Raw genomic sequence first — 27,054 nt, forward strand, 5'->3', positions numbered from 1 at the left:
ATGAAGGAGATTTAGTAGTTTCTGTTTTGTATGAGCCCTTTAGATCTACATAGTCCGCCATGGTTCTACAGTAGCCCAGAAAGGACCAACTGTTCACTGGCTTTAGAGAGCGACGTTGAGCTTTCTGTGTTGCACGAAGGCTTTTCTGCTGAAGGACACTACATCGTACACACTGCTCCCCTCAAAGGGGCCTATACAAGTTGTGTTTACAGTCAATTCCTCACACTCATTGTGCATTCTTGTGATTTACCAAACATACTTTATTTTGATCCAATCTCCCTTCTTCATACAACTTAAATTCTGCATTGTTAGTATACGTTGCAAACAAGAGGGGGGATATTTCAACTTCCAGTAATTGTTTTTTCCACTTCTATTCAATATTTGAAATGTCATTTACATTTCCTCCTTATGAGCTTCAAAAGGTGTAACAACAATTCGTAAGTCAGAAGAAGTTCAATACATTTAAACAATACATAGTGCGTCCAGAGTACTCACAGTGCTTCATTTTTTCCACATTGTTTTGTTACAGTCTCATTCCAAAATGGATTAACTTTTTTTTTTTTCTTCCAAATTCTGCACACAACACGCCATATAATGACAAAGAAAATTGATCACATTCATTTTCAAACTTTGTTTTCCTTTTTCTAACGGACGAAAATACAACATGTACATACGTTTTCACAGCTTTGGCTCAATACGATGTTGAAGCACCTTTGGTAGCAATTCTAGCCCATTGGGTAAGTCTCGAGTAAGACAAGTTTAGGACACCTAATTTGTGGGCCGTTTCTCCCATTTTTCTTTGCAAAACCTCTCAAGCTCCATGTTGGTGCACAGCCATTTTCTGATCTGACCAGAGATGTTCAATCGGGCTCTGTGGGCCACTCAAGGACATTCACAGTTGTCCCAAAGCCATTCCTTTGTGGTCTCGGATGTGTGCTTCAGATCGCTGTCCCTTTTTGGAAGACAAACCGACGCCTCAGTTCTCAGTTCGATTCTAGATCAGGAGCGTGGACCCAATACACCTTCGGCTTGTCTGCAGCATGGTGACCGGATTGTAGCCATGTCCAATAATAACGGGGCTTGAATCTAGAATCGATTGCTCTTCCTTAGCGTCCCGGATGTTGGTGTTTTTGCGGCCGAATTTTTTGCGGCTGATACATCATTTCAATGCATAAATATTCAGTGCTAGAAATTCAATCACCTTTTTCTTTCAATACCCGATGACACAGATTTACTTCCATACACCTCCCTGACTAAGGCCCTTCTCCCCCAATGACAGAGTTTGGCTGGGCGGTCAACCAGGAAGAGTCCTAGTGGTTCCACACTTCTTCCATTTCAGGATGATGGAGGCCACTGTGCTCATTTGGACCTTCAATGCCGCAGATTTATTTTCATGTACGGAGGTCTACAGACAATTCTGTGGACTTAATGGCTTGATCTGTTCTGACAATTGGCACTGTCAACTGTGGGACCTGATACAGACAGGTTTAGGCCTTTCTAAATCATGTCAATCAACTGAATATAGCAAGGTGGACCCCTATTAAGCTGCAGAAACATCAAGCATGATTAGTGGAAACAGGATGCAGCTGAGCTCAATTTTGAGTGTTGTGGCAAAGGCTGTGAATACATGTTATATTTTGGTTCTTTATTTTCAATAGATTTGCAAAAGATGTCAATTTTTTTCACTTTGCATTATGTGGTGTTTGTAGAGGTTGAGGAAAAAAAAGAATTCAATCCATTTTGGAATAAGGCCATAACATAACAAAAGTGAAGCGCTGTGAATACTTTCCGAATGCACTGTAACTGTAACCATTTTATATGAAAATCCTCATGTACAGAGTGCAATTACATTGTGGTGTTAATGTGTCCTTGATTCTATTGTTATAGATTCATAGATAGAAGAGCAGCATGAGCTGAGGTAGTCACACAGGGGGCTTCCAACAGATAACTAGAGCAGAGCAGATTTGAGGTCAGAGGATGGTTGAGTGTGTCTCTACCTTCAGGCAAAGTGGTGAGCTTGTTCCTCCTCAGGTTTAGGTCCCTGAGACATTCTAGCTGGCCGAGCTCTGCTGGCAAACACTGCAGCTCGTTACAGCTTAGATCCTGAGGGGCAAAAAGAACACAGCGATCACACACACACCAATGACGGCACGGTATCAGTTCATCACACCACGACCTAGAGGCCTCTTGATGTTGCTGCTGATGGAGTTCTATACACAGAAAGATATAGTGTATTGGAGAGACACATATTATTGTGTGTGTCTTTGGATGTACATTTACACATCATACCAGCTGTCGGAGGTGTGTGAGGGAGAATATGGAGGCCGGCAGGGAACACAGCTTGTTGTTGCTGACTACGAGAACTCGCAGGAGGGGAAGCTGGAACACCGACGGGGGCAAACCAGACAGAAGATTACGACTGTGGAGACAAGAGCACAAAGTGATATTATTCATCCATCTGGGCCTGATCCAATTACTTGTTCATTGCTGTTTAAACTCTCAACTAAAGTGAATTGTTTGACATTTTCTCACAGAGCTAGCCTATAAAGACAAAGCAGCTTCATATAGTCTTTGTTCTTTTTTTTACTGTGCAGTATATTTGCTTTAAGCTTAGACTATTGCTGCCTGTATTACCAGCCACCAGGAGGACATCTCTGGTCTCCTAGCAACAGTGAAATAATTGCATTCTGTTGTTGTAAGAGCACTTGGACAGGATTTCCACCATAAACAAACACTGAAGTTCAGAGCCATTCTGGGCACCTGGTGATTTTGGCAGTGCATTCAAGTGCAACTTTTAAAGGGTAATCCCAGTTTATTAAAATATTTTCTTTTAATTTTCTACAGTCAAGCCTTCTGGTTAAACTGTGTGGTGGCATCAGCCATCTTTTATGGAGTGGTCTTCTGATACAACAGCATATCTACTGTTGACAGAAAGAGACTCAACAAACTCATTCAGAAGGCCAGCAGTGTGCTGGGGGGTCCCCTGGATACAGGAGGTGGTGGCAGACGGGAGACATCCCTGATGGACAACACCTCCCTTCCATGCAGGATACCCTGGCTTCTCTGTATGTGAAGGAGAAGTAACGCAGATCCTTCCTTCCTGCTACTGTCAGGCTGCACAACAGCTCTGCTCTCAGTAGACCAGAAAGCACCTCAAACCTGTGCAATATAAACACTGTGCGATAACTGTTATAATAGTTCTGTCAGTATCATTTTCATTTTAGTTATTGTGGATTCACATTATATTTTAGTACTGCTTATTTATAACTTGCATAATGCCGACTGCACTTTGCTGATGTAATTGCTGATTATCTTACAACTAAATTATCAGCTAAAGCAGCAGTGGTCCACAAACAGAGAAGACCTGATTTAGGGTGTGTCCGGGCCCTTCTACCCTGTAAGGACCGTAACTGGACAAACTACGATGGAATGGGAGAATATACGTGTTGCGTTACCTGAGGTTGAGGTAGGTGAGGGCCTGGAGGTTGCCCAGGCTGGACGACAGTGAACGCATCCCATTGTGGTAAAGGCTCAGCGTCTCCAGAGAGATGAACTGACAAAGCTCCTCCGGCAGCTCACACAGGCGGTTCTTAGACAGATCTGAGAGACACAAAAGGACCAAACATTAGCCCTACTTTGAGCCATGCGGAAAATGTAAACATTCACCATGGTCTCATTACATGTTTTCCTTCTCCGTCAACGGTTAAATAATGGGCAATATTCTTTTTGAGCAATGGAATTAAGCACAATTTCACAGAATTCTTATTTTCTCTTCCACTCTGAGAAACATTTGCTTTGCTTAAGATAAAGAAATACAAAGAGATATTTTACAGGGATTTTAATGCTATTAAATATTATCTCCCAGCATCTTCTCCTCTCCCTAAAAAATGCCCCACCTTCCTCGTCCTTAACCTCCCCCTATCCTAATGACAGAAGAGCTGAGCCTGCTCAGTAGTATTGACTCATCAACAGACCCACCGTACCGCTCAAACTGTACTTCACGCTGCGTGTGGAACAGTGAGAATGGGGGCAGAAGACACAATCAAGCATTTATAGATGGTCTGAACAGCCCCATTAGCACAGCCAGCATTAGACGGTGCTCTGTCAGTGGCAAACAGCACAACGGCTCTTTATTGATTGCTGTTGGAAGCGGCAGGACTGGAGGAGGAGGCCCTTCCCCTCTTTGTTGTAAAGAGTATATAGGGTCTTCTATTTTGGAAACCTTAATTAAGATAACTCATTTACAAAAAAATATTTCTATGACTTACTCATTTATAATAGAGTTTGATGAGCTGATGAGGACAGGCAACAGGCACTGATCAGACATAATTAAAAAAATAGAGTTGAGTCAGCAATAGCATTAACAGCTACCCTGGATTTACAGAAGACTTTAAACAAAAAATACTGGTCATGATCTCTTTACAAGATTAGCATTAGCAGAGAGTACTTCAGTTTTTCTTCATCCACCTTATAGCCACTATAACTATTGGTTGGTTTACAGCAGTGGTTCCCGAACCAGGGAAAAAAAAAAAAAAACCAAACGAAAGTGAAAACCAACATGAGGACTTGACATACAATTCCCAGAGAGGCTCAGGTTACAAGTGGACAAGTGCAACAAAAAGGCAGAGAGTGAGGTAGAGGAAGAGATAGGGATGCAGCAGCAGAAAGACAGCTAAAAATGCACTGAAAAAATGGGGTCGGCAGGGTGGGGGGGGGGGGGGGGGGGGGGGTGAGGGTCCGCAGGTCGGGGGGAGGGTCGTCGACATTGCTGTGTGGTTCTGTGTGTGCAGTGAATGTGAGCAGATGGATACTTTACTGTAGCTCCAAAGCCTGATCTCCCTCCACCTCCACTGTCCCATAGCTGGAGGGGAGCTGTCTGAACAAAAGATGTGGGTGGAAGTAGTAATGTGTGCGCATGTGTGTGTCACTGCTCTGGGGGAAGGAGATGTTATTTTCTTTACAGATATTGAAGAGCTCCAGTTTGATGGTTCAGATGGAATTTATTTCTGCTCTGAAACTACTGCTGCACAAAAAGTGCACACACATTTGTAATAGTATTATTTTGAGCACTATGAAATGTCTCCAGTCATTAACTCCACGTAACATATTCCAGCTCTTATCTTAACCATAACGCATGCCTAACAGAATTGGTGGACTAACGATACACTTCCTTCAGCAAAAAAAGTGAAACAGCCCATCTCGCCTGTCTTTCTCTTCTTCTTTTTTTTACCCAGGATGCAACAGCTTGACCCCCCACCTCCAAGCATCATTGGAGAAGCATGGGCTGCTGAATGGACACTGGCCTGCCATGAGATAGCTGACTCACACCGGCTGGCTTCCTACATCCAGCTGTCACAGGTCACAACTCACATTATAGCAGTGACAATCCATATTGGACTATATGTTTTTTCTGGCTTCAAACAGAATTACTTTTTATTCTTTTTAAAATAATTGCACACCTTTCCAGGGGGTAGGGGGACGCGTAAGGCTCATGCGGACGGTCCAGGTCTAATCAAAGGCCATAATCCTTCCATTTCTTAATGATGCATTTAACTGAATTCTGTGGAATGTCCAAGAAGTTGGAAATTATTTCGTAGCCATCTCCTGCCTTATACTTTTCAATGATCTTTTCTCTTAGTGGTTTGAAGTGTTCTATTTTTCTTTACACTGGACTTCCCAGACACCGGTGCTTTTATTCTACAATCACTTGACACACAGCAACAGGAGTTAGGTGATCTCCATTTCACTATTTGTGACAATGCTGGCATCAACTGTGCAACCCTCCTGAAGATTAGCAGAAACAAAGTGAAGGCGTATGAGCTATCACTAAGAGCAGCTCATCCAGCTTAGAAAAGTGTTGCAGGATTTCAGAGGATCAGCAGAGCGAGCAGGATTGGCCTGTCAGAGCGCAACACTGCGTCTAATTACAGGTCAACATGTGATGGAGGAGGATCCACCTCGGCCACCTACGTCACTGCTGACCTGAAAGCAAAGTCTCTGAACACCTCATTCAAACACGTTGGAAAATACAAAAGAGGAAATACAACAGCAGTGTCATATTCCAGATGGTGTTGCATAAGCTGGGGCCTCAACAACCTGGCATAATAAGACAGGTCTATAGTCTGCTGCTGCACAGTCTCGCTTCGTTTTTCCACCCGTGACTACACTTGAATAGTTTCACAAGTGTGTGCACGTAGTCTTTCATTTGAACTGATTTAGACCGAAACTGAAGCAGAGGTCTTATTTCCTATTGGGTTTTCTGTGCTTACGGTTGTCTATAGAGCTCCTGCAAAGACTGCTGTGTGCAGGAGGGACAATGAACAGATTCATTGGTTTGCAAATAACATTACTCTATAATGTCACAAGACTGTGGCACGAGAAGCTCCAGGTGTCTCTGAAGGCCCGTACAGATGTGTAACTGCTCAACCAGTCGTTTCCATGGGTGTGGTTCAATGCATCAACAGACATATATTGCATCACTGACACAAGGCGGGGGAATCGAGACATGCTAGTGATTAGGCTGTGTTCACAAATCTGTGTCACTGTGAAACAAACAGAATATCTGGATTACTTCTATCAACCTCAAAAGAATCCGCATGCTTTTAGAATGACCCCATCAAGCTTAAGCGGTCAGTTACCAGTCCAACAAGAAGGAAAGTTACACAGCAATAACCTGACCAAAACAGAAATTAAATAAATATATGTAGCCACAAAGGTTCAGCACACAGAATAAAAATAAAGAGATAATTATCATGAGAAGATATGCACTTTGGATTCAAAACAATAGCTAGGACACTGAAGTAACACGATATGTTTGATTCACTTCTGTCCTCAAGTCAATCTCCGTTTTGCCATTATTCAGCCGGCCTGGTTGTGGTGATGGTTGGCAACAGCTAGAGATGAAACATTAATCCTCAGAGAGGGAGAGGGGGCCGGAGGAGCTCCAGCTCGCCTTCTTTGTTTCAGTCTACTACCCAGAGCTTCATCAACACGTTTAACTCAACTTAAAGACCAGAATAGGAGCGATTTGTGGGTTTTCCCACTGATACAAGAAATGCCAAGAGAATCAAGAGGATATCAGGTTTCTCGATGCCTCACCTGCTCTAGGGACGGGACTCACCTCTGAGGAACATTACTAAAGTGCTAACAGTGGGTATTTTTCCATGAAGGACAAAAGAAACAAATGTTGGTTGGTTCACAATTGTAGCTTCAAATTTTATGGATTCATAAGTATATTTGAAAGTGTTGGGATTGGTGTTTATCAGAGTTCATAGTCCATCATCATCATCGTCTATCCTCACAAACTGCATGGTATTGATGAAGTACTAACAACCTCATATTTCATGTTTCACTCAGACCTCAGTGCGACCCTGGGCCTCCCTGTGTGTACAAAATGACACTCTACTCCTATCACGTTCTGAAGAACGACAGGGAGGTTCAGAAGAAAGAAAAAAGAAGGTGCAGAGGCACGGGTGGAGGGGGATGAGTAAAAGATAAAAGCAGCAAGGCATGGACAAAGGATTCCAGTAGGAGCCACAGAGGGTGAACAAAAACAAAGAGGCCGACCATGACGATGCCAAGATGACAAAAGGGAGAAATGACTCAACAAAAAGGAAAGCTCTTCTCTGGCTTTACTCCACGGGGCTGAGAGAAAGACCCGTCTCTGCGGAGTCAAAAGGAGAGCACTCTGGGGGGGCCTTCGGCCACATAACATCCACCCGATACGGATGGCTCATCTATTCATGTTGACTCCTCCTATACACATTATAAACGCGGATCTTAATCCCTGTTTACGCCCTGTTGATCCATTAGTGACTGCTATAAAGGGGTTAGGGTAACGTTTTTTGCATCCAGCAATCACATTAACATTATACATAGTCATTTCATCCATTGCGAGTATAAAATATTGAGCAGTGTAGCTGTAAGGAGAGTGTGAGATTTACAAAAATTTCCCCTATTTGTCGAAATCCATTATTTCTTGACAGTCAAAACATTTTAGTAAACACAAACAAATCCAAACACTAGTGTGCTAACTCAAATGTGTGATGTCATTAAGTATTATGTGTGGAGCTCCATAGGTAGTGTACTGTAGAGAGGTTTTGGATTAGATTACAAGAGATCATAGGAATGTTGGAATTTTGTCATTGAAGGGATGATCTCCTCTAATGGATACGCTTTCATATCAAATTAAAGGTTAGGAAAATGGATTTTGTCGGTCAAATATGTGGTGTAGATTTGAAAGTATTATTCACATAACATGTGAAAAGTAGCTGATCAATGAGAAGTCTATATCAGAAGGAAGGACTCCATCCTCATCACCTCACGTTAGGACTGGGTGGTATATTGGTTTAAACGGTACAAGATTCACGTACTATGCTGGTATTGCCTCTGGTGGCAACGCTAGCAGCCACAAACAGCTAAAACGCCAACTAGCTAACAAGCTAACTAGCTAACTAGCTAACTAGCTAACTCCGGCCAGTTGCAGCGCGTTGGCCAGTGAGCGACAAACAGCTGATGGAGTAGCCGACAGCCACACCTTAACATCACCATCACCGCTTTGTTTCAAATGGGGGAGCAGGTCTGGAGCGGCCATGCCCTCTGATGCTGTTGGGCCTTATTTTGCAATGTTGCCAATGACAACACTACTGTGTTAGTGCGGTAAGACAGGATGCGGTGGTGGTTCCTGTTACAGCGTTAGTTACAGAGAGTTGACAAGCACAACGACAGACGGGATCTCTCATGGTACGTGTGTGTGTGAGAGAACACAAGACTGAGATGTAGATGCATCTGTGGATACTATGACAGAGTGTACACTTTTAAGGTGAGTTTTAAACATAATGACCACAGCCATGCAGCACCTTAAGATCTCTGCTGGCTCACACTGAAGAACAGCCATAAATAAAAGACATGAATCAGGGGACTATTGTTAAAGCTCTGTTAAAAAGGTGAAAATATTCTCTTTTCAATAGCTCAACATGTCATTTCAATGTTACGTTCAAATGCCCCAGTATAGTATAGTTGGACAGTGTCTTCTCAGCTCTTTGCGGACAGACAGCTGCTGAGTCAGTGACTCAGATAACAGGACACAGCATGTGAACAAAGTGGTTTAGGGCTCGTTAGGGAGGGTCGTCAGATGCCCCCTCCGGGTCTGTGTGCTCAGCTCACCGTGTCAAAGACCGGCTGACTGTGGGCTTAGTGAAAGCACTATCGTTTTTGGAACTGTAGGCATGTCTTCTCGTTGCTAGGTTTTGTCCAGATATCATGTTGGGTAGAAGTCTGTGTAACAGCAAGCCAAATGAGTCAAGATGCAGATTCCTTTCCTCAACAGACGATAGGGAGTAACTCCTTTCCTGATGAGTCGGACGGGGCTAATCCAGTCAGCCCTGATTCATTTGCTTGCCTGCCGGCCTGCACGCCCCCGCCCGCTCCCCCCACCTCTCCCTTTGCATCTCTCACGCCCCCCCCACCCCCCCGCCACCTTCTCTCTTCTTTACCTCCTACAGAATGCTGTAGCTCTTGTATTCAAAACTTGATTAGTTGATGCAAAAGGTGAACCAAACCCAGAACTCTTGATGCTGATGTCGGACGGTGATGCCCGGCAAGGCACAAACTGGACAGTTATGGTTGTTGGGCCTAAAATATAAAAGAATAGGTTCAAATATAAATGTAAGATAACAGCAAGGAACACATAGTCCTTTAGAATTATAGCTTTAGAAATAATAAACCTCTCTGACTGAGCGCAACAGAGGTAAAGGTGACAGATTAAGTGAAATTAGTTACAGTAAATTTGGTATTCTTGAATATCCAGTAAGCTCCCGTAATAAAATATATTACATAAGCTTTAGGTATAAACAAAGATGACTTAGTTTAGAGAAAATCTTCCCACCACAGATGCTTTAAGTTTACGGACACACTGTAGGATAATGGACGTGCATTCAACGCTTATTTGACCCATTTTTGTCAGACTACCACAATGGGTTAATCTCTGGTCATCAGCCCCCACAAGTCTGCTCCCTACTCACTGCGGCTCCGTTACACTACATTTTGTTCAATATCGGTCATGAAAAGGATTGTGTGGACTTATTCTACTGCAGCAATCTCCATCCGCTGAGAGGAGCAGATTAGATTACTGCACCGTTTCAGTGAATACAATGAGAGCTCCAGAGTAACTAAGTATACGTAGTCACTGGCCATCTGAACCCCTTCAAGGCCTCATGCCTCCTCTATCAGGCTCCCTCTTCCTCTCTGATTAGGCCATCTGGACACCAAGCACGAAGGGACTTAATGGAACTGCCGGGTTACGTAAGTCAGACAGAGCCTGAGCTTCCATTATTCACCAGGCTGTCCACTCCACACCATGAGATTATTTACACACACACTCTTAGTGTTGCATTGTGTTGCGGGTCAAACACAGAGCCAAGAGGAATGGGAGGAAATCTAACCGTGGCTGCTCAGCCTGGAGCACAATGTAGCTCGGCCAGATAAAGGAAGAAACGGACGTGAAGTCCCTTCCATCCGACCGTGTCCTAGTTTCAGACCCATCCGTCCCATCATCTTGTCCCTCTATGGCACGTCAAAAGTTTAAAACAGTACTGAACTCCCTCATACCTCGGCCTGGCATTAAATGTCCAGAGCTTCCCTTGCTAGTAACAGAGACACAAAAGCAGATAGCTTGTATCACAACAGGCACAGTCAGCGAATGCAACTATGGTTCTATATCTTCATACCAAAGCATTTATTAGCTGGGCGTATTTACTATTCAATGAAGCCGTGTTGATTAGTCAATCAAAAAAATGAATGGAGGACAATTTGGATACTTGATTCACTATTTCAAATTTTATTAAATGCAAAAAAATATTCTGTAAATCAAAACTATCAAATATTTTGTTCCATTTTACAGACAGAACTAAATATGTTACTGTTTAAGACATGAGTCAGATAGTTTCAGTCATACTTTCAATGTGGTTGTTTTTACGCGACAACCCTGAACCCAACAAGCTAGTGAGAAAATGGATGGAAATAAAATTGACAAGTTTGTCCATGAAGGAAAACACTTCAAAACTTCATGCAGTTCCAATCAAAGAACAACTACCCAAAGCTTCCCTATTCAGAGGTCAGCATGTGAAGGCAATCACTCTCCGAAATGTTGGATATGATGCAACTCATGCAAGTTCCCACCAGTACATGTAAGAACTTCAAGAGCTCAGAACGCCGTCACAGCTCTACAGATGGATTCTAGATGTGTGAAGTTTAAAGTTCTTAGTCCCAATCGCTTTAGTCGATCTGTGGCTCTTCTCTTTTGCTTGGTTGAGTATCGGCCTGTCATCACAGATACGCGAGGAGCATTTTCAATGTATGATGATGTAAACTCGTCATCATGCAGAGACTTCCTGCTCTGAGCCAGCTGATGCGTTCCCACCAACCAGAGTTCTGCTCACCTCTAGATGCCCGACAACATACAACCCAGCTCACGGTTCACCAGAAACAGCTGCTATGCAACCATGGAGCAGTCAGTGGGCCATAGCCGCAACACACCCAGGCTCCAGAGCAGGCTATGTATGGCTGCTGCATGTTTGATGGCAGACTGGTAGTGTTTGTCCTACAGCCTGTCTCTGCCTTTTCTCTGGTTACCTCAGCGGGGACTGAGGAGGGATTCCCCCTCCCCACCAGCTGCTGTGCTCTGAGAGGGAGAGAGAAACTAAACATGCTGTGAAGAAAAGCACAGCAACCTCATTTATATCAATGAACAAGTGACTTCTGGCCACGTTACAAGACTATAAAAAGAAGCCATGGCATTCAGTAGCTGACCCCAACAACTTGTCTTGTGCTCAATAGTTGATCAAATGACAGCTATTAACTTGACAGAATTGGACGGAAACATGTTGGCTGACACAAAGTGTGGAGCAATCAGAAAGTACTGAGAGAAAAAGGCAGACAAAGCAGAAGTGAAGGCTGAGAGCAGGCAGCCCACATCCGCAGCACAGAGGAAATTGAACACACACTAACACACTGCAGCAACATGCACACACCACAGTCTCATTTAATGACACACAACAGATGTAAACAAGAGAGAGAAGCCAACAGCCATATGTTGAACTCCAACTGCAGGCTGGTTCCACCCGAGCATTAACCGACAGAACCTGACAGTGACGGACAGTAGTTGGATAGTTTCTAGCACCGTCACCATTTTCAAAGGCCTTTTTAAAGACAGACTTAAAAGCAGGTCATTTGTTTAAACGGGGGGTCATATATGTCATCACACTTCACTTTAGAAACCTTTGAGTTTCCCATGTTTTATCACAGCTTCTAGCTTCTAGAACTATGACTGAGTGCTGGAATGTGTCCCACACACAGCAGCAGAGTAAGACTGCTGCACCACTGGACTGTGATCTGACTACTGCACAGGTTGACACTGTTTTCAGGTTGGTATGACTGTAAACGCTATTTGTGGAGTTTAGATAAGATGAAGATATGATTCCTTCAAACACACTGGTGAGCAGGAGGTCTCTTGGTGTTTGGTCTCAAAAGGAGGCGAGGTGCGGCACATTGCTATCTAGAGGCGGCAGGACAATTGTCACTTTGAGCAGGAACCTGGTTTGAACGTTGCAGTATTTTGCTGCTGTACAACTACTGGTTGTTCATATATAGTATGTAACAAGCCAACTCTGCTTCTACACACAAAGCAGTCATGTAAGACATGCTGGCATGCTAACAAGCTCACGTTGACGTGTCCATACTCAGCAGCTATGATGTCTACCCTCATCACAATCTTGTTCACGTGTGTGACGTTTACTACATGCACGTCCCAGCTATAGGGGTCAAGCTGTACCCCACTAAGTAGAGCCGAAGCTCTGGGGGAATTCATTTCATTCATTCATTTACCAAGTATTAACAAAAACATCTGTGACCTGATTATCGCATGAAAAGTCAGGAGAATCAAGTTATAAGGATTCCTCCTGTGATGCACATGACTGTGTCAGGCATATCAATGCAATAGTTATCAAAGACCCTCTAAGACCTCATGGTAGTTCAAGAGGTGAAAAGTGAGGAGATGCCTACAGTCATGAGGTTTCATAATGTGGAGACCACCGATATCAGGAACAAATCTATTTCGCCCAGATATTTCAGTCCCAACAGGGTGGACTGACACCCAGATACCAGGAAGTTAAGTAAGAAAGAAGTTAGCATGGCTCAAAAGCCATGCTAACTTCTTATCAGAGGCCTCGATGAAGAGCCAATGAGTGAGATAGACTATTTTTGGGGGCTAATTTACTATCAAAACGGCATCAACAATTTCAGCCAAAACAGTGCCAGGACTCCATAGCTTCAGCTCAGGACAGCTGTTGTCCTTCACAGGGACAGAGAGCTCCATTTTCAGAGCTACTTCTTGTACTATACTCGTACCAGACATCCAGGGAGACTCGGCTGAAGCAGTCGTTAGCTAAAGCCTGACCTTTCTTCACATTTAGGCCTGCTAAGCAGCAGGGAAGCATTTGGGGGTTTTAGTCTGAATAACTAACAGTTACCGTCATCACCTCCAACCGACTCAACCTTAACAACACTAAGAGCTAAATAACACTTAATCACGTCACTTGAATTTAAGAAAAGGATTCTTTTTTTTATGTAACATGATGGAAAATAATTAAGCTTTTTTAATATTTACTCTGAGAAATAAAGGCAAACACTAGAAACAGGAACATTGTATGGAAATATCCCTTACAAACACATGTCCTTTCCTCATTCATTATTTCTCAGTCAGCAGCTGCCCTTCTCACTTGCGGTATGAACTGTGTGTGTGTGTGTGTGTGTGTGTTTGTGTGTCTTCAACTCCTGCTCTCAACAAAAAGCTCTTGTATCTCACATCCCCATAAGTCATAGGAGACCGAAAACCGAATGTATTAACTTTGTACCCGTGCAAAAGCATTTCCATTTCTTCTGTGACAAAGCTACACTCTCAAGAGCTGCTGTTTGTTTCCAACGGTCATTCTTTAAGTAAGAGCTTTATATACAGCTTATTACTAACAGGGATGTGCACAGCCCATTTAGAGCCATGTATTATTAAAATGAGAAGCAATTTGAATGCATATAGGAGACCGTCTGGAGATGGTCTTGGATCCTTCCTTTCTAGCCCTTCAGCTTGATGAGTCTCTGCTTGCATCCCTCTCTGCTGCTAGTTTATGTTTCATTAACAAAGACTGCTGGCTGCATTCTTTTTGGGGTTATTTTGTGTGCTGTATACTTCACTACCTCACCCTTTGGGTTAGAAAATTGACAGTAGCCGCTTTGGGGGGGTGATAAAACAGGCGTTCAAACCCAACCTACTTCCTATTTCCACATACCTGACCAATCACTGCTCATGTGGGGGTAGCTGTTAGGTTGTTACAGAAAGTCAGAGAAATGGATTGAGACATCCTCTGCTCTAATCCAGCTGTTGGATCACTGGTTTCAGGTGCTGACAGGACTTCCTTTGAAGCGTACAGAGGCCTTAACAATTGTTCCAACGCATGTCGGGCATCACTTGATGATCCTCCCAAACGCCACATTAAACCTTTCATCATTACCACTGCAGACTCATCGTTTTCTACAGAGAAAAGAACAAAGCTCAGACAACTACCGGCATCACAGCCCATCAAGATACAATTATGTGTTTAAGTCCCGGTGTTGACCTAAACCCACATTTTTGGATGGAAAGTGATCATGTCTAAAGATGCAGAATATTTTCTTTAATCCAGCAGCACAAATATCATGGTTTCAAAACCCATACCTGGGTAAACCTTATCATTAAAGCAATGGCCTAAGGGTTAGCTGTGTGTATTCACTATTGAGTCCACAAGGTGTACACCACAGAGAATAGCTGGGCTTTGTTTCCCTCGACCGCTCTGAGCTACAGGGAAACACTGGGGGAGGCGAGCCAAGAGCTCCTTCTTTGTGTGTGTGTGTGTGTGTACCTTTGACCTTCCTGAGGGAAGCTGCTCCAGTGAAGAAGAAGAAGAAGAAGAAGAAGGGGGGCTGATGTTATCATAAACACTGCTCGTCCCAGCCTTGTTTTATCCTGTAAATGCTTGGTAAAACGAACAGCAGTCCATTTCTAGTTTGTTTGTCCTAATTATTGGCCTATTTGACTAGTTACAATCTGAAGTGGGCTCTGGGCTGACTGGTTGTACTTCTACCTAATTGACCGTGATTTTTTGCAGCGGCTCTCCAATTAATCATATATTAAATTCAAATTGCAATCATTACATTTCCGTCAGAGATTGCTGCAGTTCAATGTTTTAATTATCCTGCCTGAAAATAGATGATGCAGACAAAGTGCCACTATCATCATCAGCAAACCCCTGAGAAGGCAGCATGAACAGGAGAGAGCTGGACGGACAATATTTAGTAGCTATAGATAGATTGTCCTCAGGAGTAGTGTTCACAAAGCACCAATTCATTTTCCCTAAAAGGCAGAAAAATAAAATCCATGCTTCTTCTGTTTTGAAGTGAAAAGGTGGTCTTCTACTTTGATATGAAAATAACTGTTCACATACGCAGGGCATCCTGTTTACACTTCCTTCTTCTAAGGACATGTGACTTATGAAGTCATGATCTGAGGGCTCGCAACATCAACAATTTGTATGGCATATTTACACTAGGTCAGTAAACATTATTAAAACCAGTTTGGACACAAAAAGCTTTTTGTCAAATGGGTCTTTTGGGGGTGACATCTATTGAACTGGACCTGGGGCTGTCCCACTACCTGGCCTGCTCCTGGCTAAGAGTCTGGATGAAATACACCTGGGGTAGCCAAGCAATAGATCAGACACTGTTTGGCCTATGTGGAGCTCCATTGAAGCGTCTGGTTTACACAGAGGGCAGCACTGCATCATTCACACACACACACACACACAGAAATATTATGTACGCTATAAACGTATCAGATTCTACACATAAAAACCCCTAAACTGAGAGTATCTCATTACTCACGCTCCCGACATTACCACAAAGACAACCTTTTGAGCCTCTAGAGGAGCACAGCCCTGGACAAAAGTGGAATGAATAGCGGGTGAGTCACGATGAGGCAGTGTGAATGTCAGCAGCCGCCTAGTTCAAGTGAAGGAAAGGATGATCGAAAACAAGAACGCACTACAATGATGTCAATGATAATTCATGACTTTTCCTTTCTTTAAATTCTTACCAGAACACAAGGTCCAGTGAAAGGTGGTCCAATAACAATATTTTGGCTTGACATGATTATCATTGGGTACTTTTTACAGAGGTTCTAAAAGTTCATTGAAATGTATAATTTCTTAATATTGCCGTCTTGCGCTCTATAGCTAGTCAGACACCAGTGCCTGAGTTTCAAAGACATTGGATTAACCCCGTTCTCGTGTGACTTATTATAATGAATGACATTTAGCGTTGAGGTGTTGATTTAGACAACTTTAGGTTTCTCCTGTTTGTGTTAAAATGACAAACGTTCAGCCAGTTGGCACAAGATCAAACGGGTTTAAACTTGCACATCGGACCGGGGCAAAAGAGCTAAAAATCAACCCAACTCTAGTGGATCCAGCTCCAAAGTTCTGGAGTACTAAACTTCCCACAATGCACCTCAAGCACATCCACTGCACTTTTGCATCATCCAGGTTATTTTGTAAGACAACGCCCCAGAATAGAATAAACAACCACCTTCACAGGCTGAGTCACACACACACACAAGCTGAGGAAAGTGTAGACACCGGACTTTGACAACATCAACATCCTCCAGCTTCAGTTAGGTTGCTCTAGTCTAGTGGCAGGTGCCCGTGTGCGTTCACGGCCTTCTTATCCCACAGGACCCGGACTTCGGTTGTTACGAGCAGGTGGTCATAATTACCAAAGCACAGAAAGGAGAAAATGATAGGGGGGGGGGGGCGTGCTGCTTTAAAGCCCCGAAGCCGGATAGATTTCAGCAGCCTGGATGCGCTGATCCTGTGACAACATGGCGAGGCCCGGGTGGTTTCCTGGGATTCATTGTGTGACACGTTCGTTGAGTCTGCCATGTTGTTGCTCTACGGGTCCCCCAGCCGTGGGGGGGTGGAGGTGGGGGGGGGGTGGTTACAGCCGCCCGGAGAACACCTTCCGGCCGCCTGGAAGTTGAGGAACAGGAACTCACGTGTCGGACGGGTTTCTTTTGGACTTTTAAGTCCACTTCATGACAACAAAAGCCTGTCATGCGTCTCCTAAAAAGCTGGATGGTCAGCAGGAAACACCTAATAAAGCAAACCTGGGCTTCATACAGTCTTTAAGGCTTCTTGAGATCCAGAAGTCTGGTGCACACACACTAACGGAAACGCCTCAGTTTGGTAACGCTTATGAAAACCCTTACGAATATCAGAACCGCTTGTTTTGGTACCCACGTACCGAAAGTCCAGGTGAATTCAAGTCATTCTTAAGCCATCAGTTACGAGGCGCACAGCCGTGTCAGCCGCTGGGACCCAAGCGGACTGCGGAGCTACCTGAGCGGGTCTCGCGAAACGTGTCGGCGGAGGAAGGATGAGCTTCTTCCGCCACGAGAAAGAAGCAGGTAGCGGTAAAACAAAAGGCGCTTCTCCTGGTAACGGCTAACTTGTTAGCTCGCTATGGCTGCTGTGTTTAGTTAATGAGGAAGAGAGTGAAAATAGCAGACTGACCTGCATGCGTGATGTCGGACAAGTCGTAGTTCCTGGCGCTCCGGGGGAACTCCTTCAGCTTTCGGTTCGACAAGTTCAGAGCCCCGCTGGCCGCCGCCTCCTCGAGCCCCTTGTCCACGCTCCGGCTGGCCGCTACTGTGGCAGGCAGCTGGGCTCCATCACCAGCAGCCATCAAACGTTCAGCGCTACCACCTTTTTTTTTTTTTTACTTTGTTGGAAGCGTCCGCTCCACTTTCATACCCCGGGGATTCACTCAAATCCAAAACGGAGGCCGCTTCTCGCAAACTTCTTTCAAAGTACAAAAAGGAAATCCTAGAAAAATCCGCTGGAGTTGTGAGTTGTGATTGCGTCTCTCACACAACGGGAGCTATGGTTTCCACGAGTGAACGCGAGTGGTACAAGCTGTCAATCTTCCAGGAAGTCGCATCAAGCTAGCACATTTACGGAAACACTTGGTCGTCCCTTCAAAATAAAAGCAAAAAACGTTTTGATGACGCTACACAAAACTGTGATTACAGCTCTCTACATCCCACTTTCAGGTAGAGGAAATGAAAAGTTAACTACACAGCACAACCAGATTCATGTATTGTAAACCCAATAACTATGATCAAGTTAAGCTTGCTTGTTTTGTGGACATACCTTTTCACAATGATAAATCGTTTGCACCCCTGCTGCTTAGAGCACATTTGTGACTTATTAAGATGTAATGATACAACATACAGTTATGAAAAGGAGACTGACTTTTAATAATCTGTTCCTGTGTGGTCATACAAAACACTTAGTAGGGTAGGGTCACTGTTTCTCTTTGGTTAACCGTAAGTATTTTTTGCGAAACATAGACAACCTCTTCAACACTCTATTGCATATTGAATGCCCCAATCATTTCTAAAGAAGTTTTCTTGAAATAACTATGGCATCTAGGAAAGTATAATAACATAGTTCTCAAAGGTAATGCATTTAGACATTTTTTAAAACAAAATAAAGAAAATCTAATTGAAGAAAATCAAATTGTTATTCAAATCATTTCAATTGTAAAATCTTTCCTTACTTTCTCTTTCTCTTTACTCCTTCCATATTTTATTTTATTTTTACAGTCACAACTGGAAGTTGATAAAAACAGCCGTTTTTTTGTTTTACCTGGATTTGGAAGGGTGTAGCCAGCGAGGAAGCAAGAATACATGGGCGTGGTCACAATGCAATATTTCCCACGTACACTAATGGGGGCGGGCTCTCCCCCTGCATATTGATTATAGCTTGAAATCAAGGAAAGACAATATACTTTATGCTAATACAAAACAATCAGAATAGGGGCAGTACAGACATAATTTACAATAGAACCAATCATGACGATACATTTATGATGAGACAGCAGTCAAGTAATCCAATGTGTCTCTTTTATCATAAATGGAAGCTAATGTTATGTCTTGTTGTTGGTCTTAAGTATGTGTGCCCACTCTGTGTGTGTGTGACTACATGCACGCGCCCCAACGCGAATGCAGCATCAAGCAGGATATTTCTCCTGAGAGCTTAATAACCCTTATTCCTATTCTTCTATTCTTTCAGGAACAGCTGACTCCCTCCCACACACACACACACAAAAAACATTTGCATTATTCCCTCCTCCCCATCCTGCATCCATCCTTCTCCTTAGCCCTTGTGTCACCCCTCCCTCCCTCCCTCCCTCCCTCCCTTCCCTCCTCCCTCTCCCAGCATCCTATTGGACCATCTGTCAAAATCCTGTCAGACTAGTTGTCCAGCTGCGACCAGGCCAAGTGTGTGATGGGTGCGTGGGATTAACTTTCTCCACATGCATTTGAAAACATTAAAATTCACTGGTTAACTATATCTCCCCACTGTACTTTGGAGATTGTTGTGAAAGCACAATACCTCCCCCACCTATGGGGGATGCTGTTATATTGCTTGGTTTGCGGTTTTATAGTTCTCCTTTGTGTGTTTTCCATCCCATGAACCTATAAAGTCTAGGGAGGAGCGTTACGGGGGCGCAGATGCTGTTTGCTGTCATTGCTGTTTGTCATAATGCATATGCATTATTAATGAACATAATTAAATTATCCATCCGGGCATACATTTTGGCCATAATGGGCAATTCAGCACTGTGTCAAATTCTGAAGAAGATAAGTTGGAGGTCTAAAGCAAGGGCAGAGGGGCGCACTGGTCAGCAGATGTGCTGGTTTCAACATGGCCTGCTCTCCTTCTTGATCCAAATGTCTTGTACAGCAGGAGTGTACAGGGGCAGGCCGATCTTTCTCATTGTGGTTATAATGTTACCCAAGAGTTTTGATTGTAAATGAGCTGCTTGTGCCTGTATTGGTCTCAGTGGTACAACGCCACAGATTTAAAGCCCTACTCAGCTCATTTAATCATCCATTGTTGCAAATTGGACCATTTTAGAGGAACTTGTTAGTCTATGTTTCTTTCGACCCATTGTTCTGTGTGTGCCTGGCTCGGATCTAAGTGGGGGTTGGAACGCGGCTGATGGCTGATGGTATGCCACTATTGTCGTGGCATGTGTTGAGAATCGGTATGTCACTGTTGGTTGTGTGGTTGGTATGCTGCTGCACCCCTGAGGATAATCCCACAAGCAACAGTGGTGATAGCAGGATGAGCCACTAATTAAATCAAAAAGAGAAGTAACATATTTTTCCTGCACCTCAAACTTCAACCCAGGTCAATAGAGCAGATTAAATGGTTACATCCAATGTGAGGTGGAGGACCAAGGAGAGAGAAGACTCATGAGGACCTCCAGTGCATACACACATGCTTAAACAACAAGACTGAAACCCACACATCTTCATTTTGGCCAGTCCAAAACAATATGTTCCCTTAGCTTTTTTTAACATACCCGATGACTGCAAATGTAGATTTGATGTACCTTGTGGCAGAGTTGAGAGGTGGCCGCCTATAGTTATTTAGAGCCAATAGACAACTATTAAGCACTGTACCTTTAAATAAAAGCCTAAATATTTAATTTTCAATGATGTGATGCTAGCAGCAGCTGACCCAGTATAATGAGGGAAGGTAAGCCAAGTGTGAAAAATCTAAGAAAGTGTTTTCACATAATAACGTGTATATGAGAAAGACGGAATCATGTGTGTGTTATAATCCAACAATGTGAGTAATACACATATTAGTTTATCTTTAAAGAGATGAAAAGATTGATATTGTTTAATGCTTGCACATAAAGTACAGAGAATGGACTTAGCTCAGCTCAGCATAAAGACTGGGAACAGGGGGAAACTCCTAGCCTGGCTCTGTGCAATCTTCAAAAATTGCACTCACCATTCTTTATTGACATCGTTAACACAATTTGTACACAAACAGAAAAGTTTAAATGACATTTTGGGATTTGAGTGCTGAAACTGTTCTATTAAGCAGCTCGGTCAATCCATTTGTTCTTGTGGGCTACAATGAAGATAGCAGCTGCTCTTCTCCGTGATGCATCACATATCCAGTGACTTAACAATGTGGATCATCTCGTTTAAACATAAGATGAGCTGAAAGACACATACTTGATCATCCTCTTCTCTGAGAGTGACACAACATGATCTGACAAAAAGAGAAGAAGACATTAAGTGAAGCCTGCTAATGAGTGTGAATATTCATGATCTTTATTGACCCATATGCATTTGGGACAATGTCATTGGGTTACACTTTGACCAATGTGGGTTGGTATTCCTTTGTACACATTAGTGGGATGAATTATTGTCTCACTTTTTTTTACAGAGCCCATGTCATAGTCATGTTATTGCCGTCTTTGCATACTAGTGACCCAATAGTGTCTTCCCCAGTCGAAGAGCTCGGGGGTCTTTTCCCACCGAACATAATTTTTCCTTCTGTTTTTGTCTCCGGAGCTGGAGTGACATCACAGGTTCTCACGCCCTTTGTCCATGCCTTCTTCCTCCAAGCTCTCCCTCTCTTCCTCTTGTTTTCCCCCAAGTGGGCTTTAGAGACATCGTCAGCTTCCTGTCACTTGACTCGTAGGTGCAGACAGATGTACGTCTTATGATCCTCTCAGAACTTCCGGTTTCTTGGAGCAGAACCCATGGATGTACCAGCAGGACCTCTTATAGTCTGGAGCCAGACATGTTCCAATGAGGATGCAGAAGACATTCAGTGTTTGAAATGGAGTCTTGATTTTTAAGCAGTTTAAGCAGCACATGTAATTTTAAGAATATGGAACATGGTAATCTTATTTCAAGTTTTTAAGAATAATAGATAATAGATTTTTAAAGAAAAAGTCTAACTTCTTTCTAGATATGTCAGTTTTTATTTCTGGGAGGAAAATGAAGAGATTAATATCTCAAAAAGCTATGTGAGAGAGACAGGCGAGACGGGGAGGGGACTGACACTGAGTGAGGTACAGAGGGAGAGGAGAATGAGGAAGAGGTCAGGGGAGAGAGTGAGTGAGGGACTGGTGAAAGGGGAGTTGCCTGGGAATGAATGGAATGAGATTTAGACGTGACAAGCCCACCACCAGCTGTGCCTGTTGTCCCACACACACACACACACACACACACACACACACACACACAGATTATTTTTATCAAGTCCTGACACCCCCCCAAATGGAGCCTTCACACACATTCACACTGCTTAAAATCAGAAAGAAAAAGAGGCTAAAGCCTCGTGACTCCTCACCTGCTGCTGGTGTCATACTAAACTATAACCTCCAGTGTATCTGAAGACAACTGACCACTAATGTGAAACAAAATCAATAAGGCGTCAACCTCTACCATTGATTAATTAAGATACAATGTATATCATATAATGCCTCCCATAGGAAAATCCACATGATTAGATTTCCATTTTATTAATCATGTATTGTTTCAATGAAGAAGAGCTCAGTCCAGCCTAGCACCTGTAAATATGGACCATTTATTTTTGTTTTAATGGCTTTATATCGTGAGATTGATGTTTGGCACAATTTATAAAGTCCCACCTCATTAAACTAAATGAGTGTATAACAATGATGACCTTTTTCTGCATTTAAAACTGTATTTAATGTGTAACACATACATACATATATACTGTATATGGGGAAGTCAGTTAAAACCCTGAGCAGTCACTGCCCACAGGTGGTTGTAGTCAGAAACTACAACAAGACGGTGGACATGCTGGAGACAACACTTAACACTGTGATTAACACATCAAGTGGCTCTCTTTTTATAGAAATTATCGCAAAATACGTTTAGAATTTTAGGATTAAAAGGAAATGCAATCAACGAGTAAGATTTATATATAAACCTTAAAAAACATTTTAAGGTGAAAACGTAGTTGAACAAGAAACTTGGTTTTAAACATAACAGGAAGGATTTGCACACAATTTGTGTCCCAGTAAGTTTTCTCCACTTTCATTATGGGATAATTTGTTGTGTATGAAATGGACCACTGTGTCCTTTTGACATTAGGGATCTGCCTGACATGGTTCATGTAGTGCACTTATATTCACTCCACAAATCCACTGAGCCTAAGTTACGAATAGAAATACATCATCAACTTGCAAAACTTAACACAATAGTGTGTCTACACTACATTAGCCATCATTACTTAAAACGTTTATGAACCACATTTCCCGAAAAGCGAGGTCGCTACTGGCTGAACGCAAAAAGACGGAAACATGTAACAGGATATGATTGGCTAAGGCTCTCTCAGCAGTTACCCGGATAAAGATTGACTATAAAGCAGCGACAATTGGGGGCGGGTGTTGTTGAGCAAGCCTGCAGTTGGTCTGTAGTAAGACTCTCGGTTTTGGGCTGCAGCTTCAGAAATTATTGGTGGATTTTAAACATGGTTTGTATTCCGTGTCATCTTGGTGGCATATCAGAACGGCAAGCTGCGACTGCTCGTGATTTATATTATATAATCGTTAGTTCATATCGTTAACTAGGTAACTATTCGCTTCTACACTAGTCTCAGCTGTTTTACTTACGTTAGCTTAGTATGCTAACCAACTCCGCTATTGGCTTCAATGGGCGAGGAGTAGACTGGGTACTGAATGCCAAAAGGAAGCATCTAATTGTCCACTTTTTAGGAAATTACATCTCACGCCAATGCCATTAAACGAATGCTACCGTGTCGCTGCTTTTCAGGCCGGTGGTAAGGCAGGAAAAGACTCCGGGAAGACCAAGACGAAGGCTATCTCGCGCTCGCAGAGAGCCGGACTGCAGGTTGGTCCGCTGATGTTTATCATGCCTCGGCTGTGCTAACGTAGCCACGAGCTAACGTTAACAACCAGGCGGCTAAAGTGCTACTCTGGTGGCCAGTGAGCCCCGTTTCTCTGCACCAATGTCCGCCCATTCTTCTTCATCCCCGCCAGTTCCCCGTGGGTCGTATCCACAGACACCTCAAGTCTAGAACCACCAGCCACGGCAGAGTGGGAGCCACTGCGGCGGTATACAGCGCGGCTATTCTCGAGTACCTCACGGCCGAGGTGACGCTATAAGCTCTCTTCCAACTTTTTGTCTTCCGGGTCCGGCGGGTTGCTCCCTCGTGCTAAAAAGCCGTTCGTTTTCAGGTGCTGGAGTTGGCGGGAAATGCGTCGAAGGACCTTAAGGTGAAGCGCATAACTCCACGCCATTTGCAGCTGGCCATTCGAGGAGATGAGGAGCTCGATTCTCTGATCAAGGCCACTATCGCTGGTGGAGGTGAGGACACTTGTGCACCAGGTGGCACTAGAAAGTGTTTAGCCTTGAGCTCCGTAGTTTCATTATAATTTGAAGTCTTACACTTTCCATCGTGCTATTTATCACAGAAGGTACTATCCTGAAAAAGCCAGTCAATAAAAAGTTATACAGATAGATGTCGTTAACCTGGAGTTGCCGCTACACTTCCTGATCCTCAGTTCCCTGAATAGTTGGGTTTATTTGTCTGTCACGATGGTAATGACTCATGCATTTTCCTCTGCTTCCCAGGTGTGATCCCTCACATCCACAAGTCTCTGATTGGAAAGAAGGGCCAGCAGAAGACTGTATAGCTGGGGGTGCTCTGGGAGCCATTTAAGGACGAAGTCTGTCGAGTGGTTTAAATGTCTTAGATTAGTATGCTGATTGTTGTGTCTGGTTGAGCTTGCTTTTACTCACACTGGGGTATTTTTTTTTTTTTTTTAAGTGGCTTCAGAGAAGCTCATTCTGTTTTGCTTTTTTTCTTTTTGGTTTCTGATGCTGCCAATTTTGTTAATACTTGCTTTCGTGGCATTGGTATGTTCAAAATAGTGTTTTAATAAAGCTCTTATTGGGCATTTGCAGTTGGTTCGTTGTGAGCGTTGTATTTTTGTTGGCTTATTAAGCTTCCAATTCAAACTCCTTTTTCAATGTGACTGATGCACATGTTTGACTTAAGTGGTTTAATTTTCCCACTGACAAACCACCTTCAAAGTAGCTCACCACAGCTTTTAAATTGCCCAAGGCCTGGACACATTAAACATGCTAACTATCCTTGCCTAATAGTTTGTAAAACATTTAAATTCTTTTGCCCCCCTCGACGCAACACTGTTAGGCACCTTTGGTAGCCATTCTAGCCTACAAGACACCTCTTTGGTACTTTATTTTTAATACATTTCCAGAAAACATTTGAAATTTGTCACTATGGGATGTGTGTAAAAGTTAGAGGGGGAAAAAAAAATTGAATCCGTATTGGAATAAGGCTGTAACTTGTGGAAAAAGTGAAGTGCTGTGAATACTTTCCAGATGCACTGCAAGTCTCAGTGTCAAGTCCTCTGCCATTAAAATGCCTTGTAGAGTAATTCCATGACTGCAGTGTGAAGCGCCTTAATGAAAAATGGATACTTATTTTCTAGGACATTGAGTTAAATAACATTTCTTTAGTCTGACTTACTGTAACTTTAATTTTGAATTAAATGTTCATGAAACACATTGTTAGGGAGTCCAGAAACTGGAGTGCACATAATCACAAGGTCAAACTTAAGTCTACAGAGCATATTTGTCAACAAGAATTTCTAAATATCCTTTTTTTCTGATGTAACCATGGTCTGTTAAAATCTTTCAATTGTGGTTCATATATGGAGAAATCCAAGTAAAAATGAATTGTTTATGTTCTGGAAGGAAAGGGATGAAGGACCAGCTGGGGAAACTTGACCAACTGATGACGGGAGGAAACTGTTTGTGTGGCGGGATGTCTTAGTCCTGATGGACCGCAGCCTCCTGCCAGAGGGAAGGGGCTCAAAAAGTTTGTGTCCGGGGGGGAGAGGGGTCGGCTACAATCTTTCTTGCCTGCCGCAGAGTCCTGGATGCAAAAGTCCTGCAGGGACGGCAGATTGCAGCCAATCACCCTCTCTGCAGAGAGGATGACACGCGGCAGCCACTTTAGTGGCTTTAGGAGAATTACGACTCTGGTAAAGCTCGCTTAGACCCTTCATGACAAACTCTAAGGATTTATTGAAGGGACAGTATACTAAAAAATGCACATGAGTGTTATAGCGTTAGTATTAAGTTGTTTTGGAATGAATTGTCCCTTCAAGATCTGGCGACCAGACTTGGACACAGTTGAGCCCTTATCTCAGTGTTAGACAACCACTAGATGACACTATACCACCACCACAAGCCTTACGGTGTGGGATAAATGGAGCCCATAATTAGAAGTTATCAGTCAAAGCCTGTATCATTCTGTTATGAGAATGAATATAATCAGTGACATTAATGAGAATTATATGGATTCAAAAAACTGACCTACAGTAATCCATAATCCAATGTGTGGTGTGTCCAGGGAGATTTATGGGACAAAACCATATCATCGGCCAGGATGAGTTGAGTGGAAATCTTCACATTAAAAAGACACTCAGCCATCCAACAAGCAAGTTATAGCAGCAATAACAAAAGCAGGATTTTAGCAACACCTATATTTTTTTAATGTGATGTGGTGTGTTTCCTGTTGGATCTATCTTCAAGTCCATTGAGGTTTGAGCAGTGAACCAGATGACGTCAATATTGCCATAAAAATAAAAAAAATCAAACAGATAAAATGCGATAAAATTAAAAGTGCGTTGAAGGTTACATTGTAATAGGCTATTTGATTCCTCATATTCTACACCCCTGTCAAAACGTGGTACCCACACTGCAACATGACAAAACACAAGAATGTGTTGGGTCACTGCACAGGCTTCAAATAATGCGTTTTGAGCGTGGCATGTCAAGTGGCTGATCAAATCACCTGCCACTCAACTATCTCCTACTTTTCAGGTATTTCAGGTCAGGTTAGTTTCCTGTTGCAATCATTATGCTAAGCTAGACTAACCACAGCTCAGTAACAAACAAGCAGACATATTCAAGCTTTCATTTTCCTCCCAGACAGAAAGCTCAGAAGTTCCTATTCCAAAAATTGGTAAAGTGTGCTTTTAATATTCCGTCTATTTGGAGTTAATAGATTT

The 27,054-nt window shown here is 43.1% G+C and overlaps 2 protein-coding genes across 4 annotated transcripts in view; one reads left to right on the forward strand and one right to left on the reverse strand.

Moving 5' to 3' along the window:
- lrch4 (leucine-rich repeats and calponin homology (CH) domain containing 4) overlaps positions 1-18,076 on the reverse strand; it is a 29,735-nt gene extending 11,659 nt beyond the window's left edge. For all 3 annotated transcript variants that reach the window (XM_037479294.2, XM_037479293.2, XM_037479292.2), the window contains exons 1-4: positions 17,652-18,076; positions 3,456-3,600; positions 2,290-2,419; positions 1,998-2,103 (exon numbers count right to left, since the gene is read on the reverse strand). In XM_037479294.2, coding sequence (XP_037335191.1) covers positions 1,998-2,103; positions 2,290-2,419; positions 3,456-3,600; positions 17,652-17,823 — 553 coding nt within the window. In that variant the 5' untranslated portion in view covers positions 17,824-18,076. The remainder of the gene's footprint in view (positions 1-1,997; positions 2,104-2,289; positions 2,420-3,455; positions 3,601-17,651) is intronic.
- A 5,244-nt stretch (positions 18,077-23,320) lies between these two features.
- Positions 23,321-24,919, forward strand: LOC119223540 (histone H2A.Z). Its single transcript, XM_037480877.2, has 5 exons — positions 23,321-23,462; positions 23,762-23,839; positions 23,989-24,102; positions 24,187-24,316; positions 24,584-24,919. Exons 1-5 carry the CDS (start codon positions 23,460-23,462, stop codon positions 24,643-24,645), a joined length of 387 nt encoding a protein of 128 aa, XP_037336774.1. The 5' UTR covers positions 23,321-23,459; the 3' UTR covers positions 24,646-24,919.
- The last annotated feature ends 2,135 nt before the right edge of the window (positions 24,920-27,054 follow it).

This window comes from Pungitius pungitius, chromosome 1, assembly GCF_949316345.1.
Source record: "Pungitius pungitius chromosome 1, fPunPun2.1, whole genome shotgun sequence".
Lineage (NCBI taxonomy): Eukaryota > Metazoa > Chordata > Actinopteri > Perciformes > Gasterosteidae > Pungitius > Pungitius pungitius.

Excerpts from the sequence above, each read along its gene's own strand:
- LOC119223540 (XM_037480877.2), top strand. Across the intron at positions 24,103-24,186 it reads TCGAGTACCTCACGGCCGAG|GTGCTGGAGTTGGCGGGAAA; the intron begins GTGACGCTATAA and ends GTTCGTTTTCAG. Across the intron at positions 24,317-24,583 it reads GGCCACTATCGCTGGTGGAG|GTGTGATCCCTCACATCCAC; the intron begins GTGAGGACACTT and ends TCTGCTTCCCAG.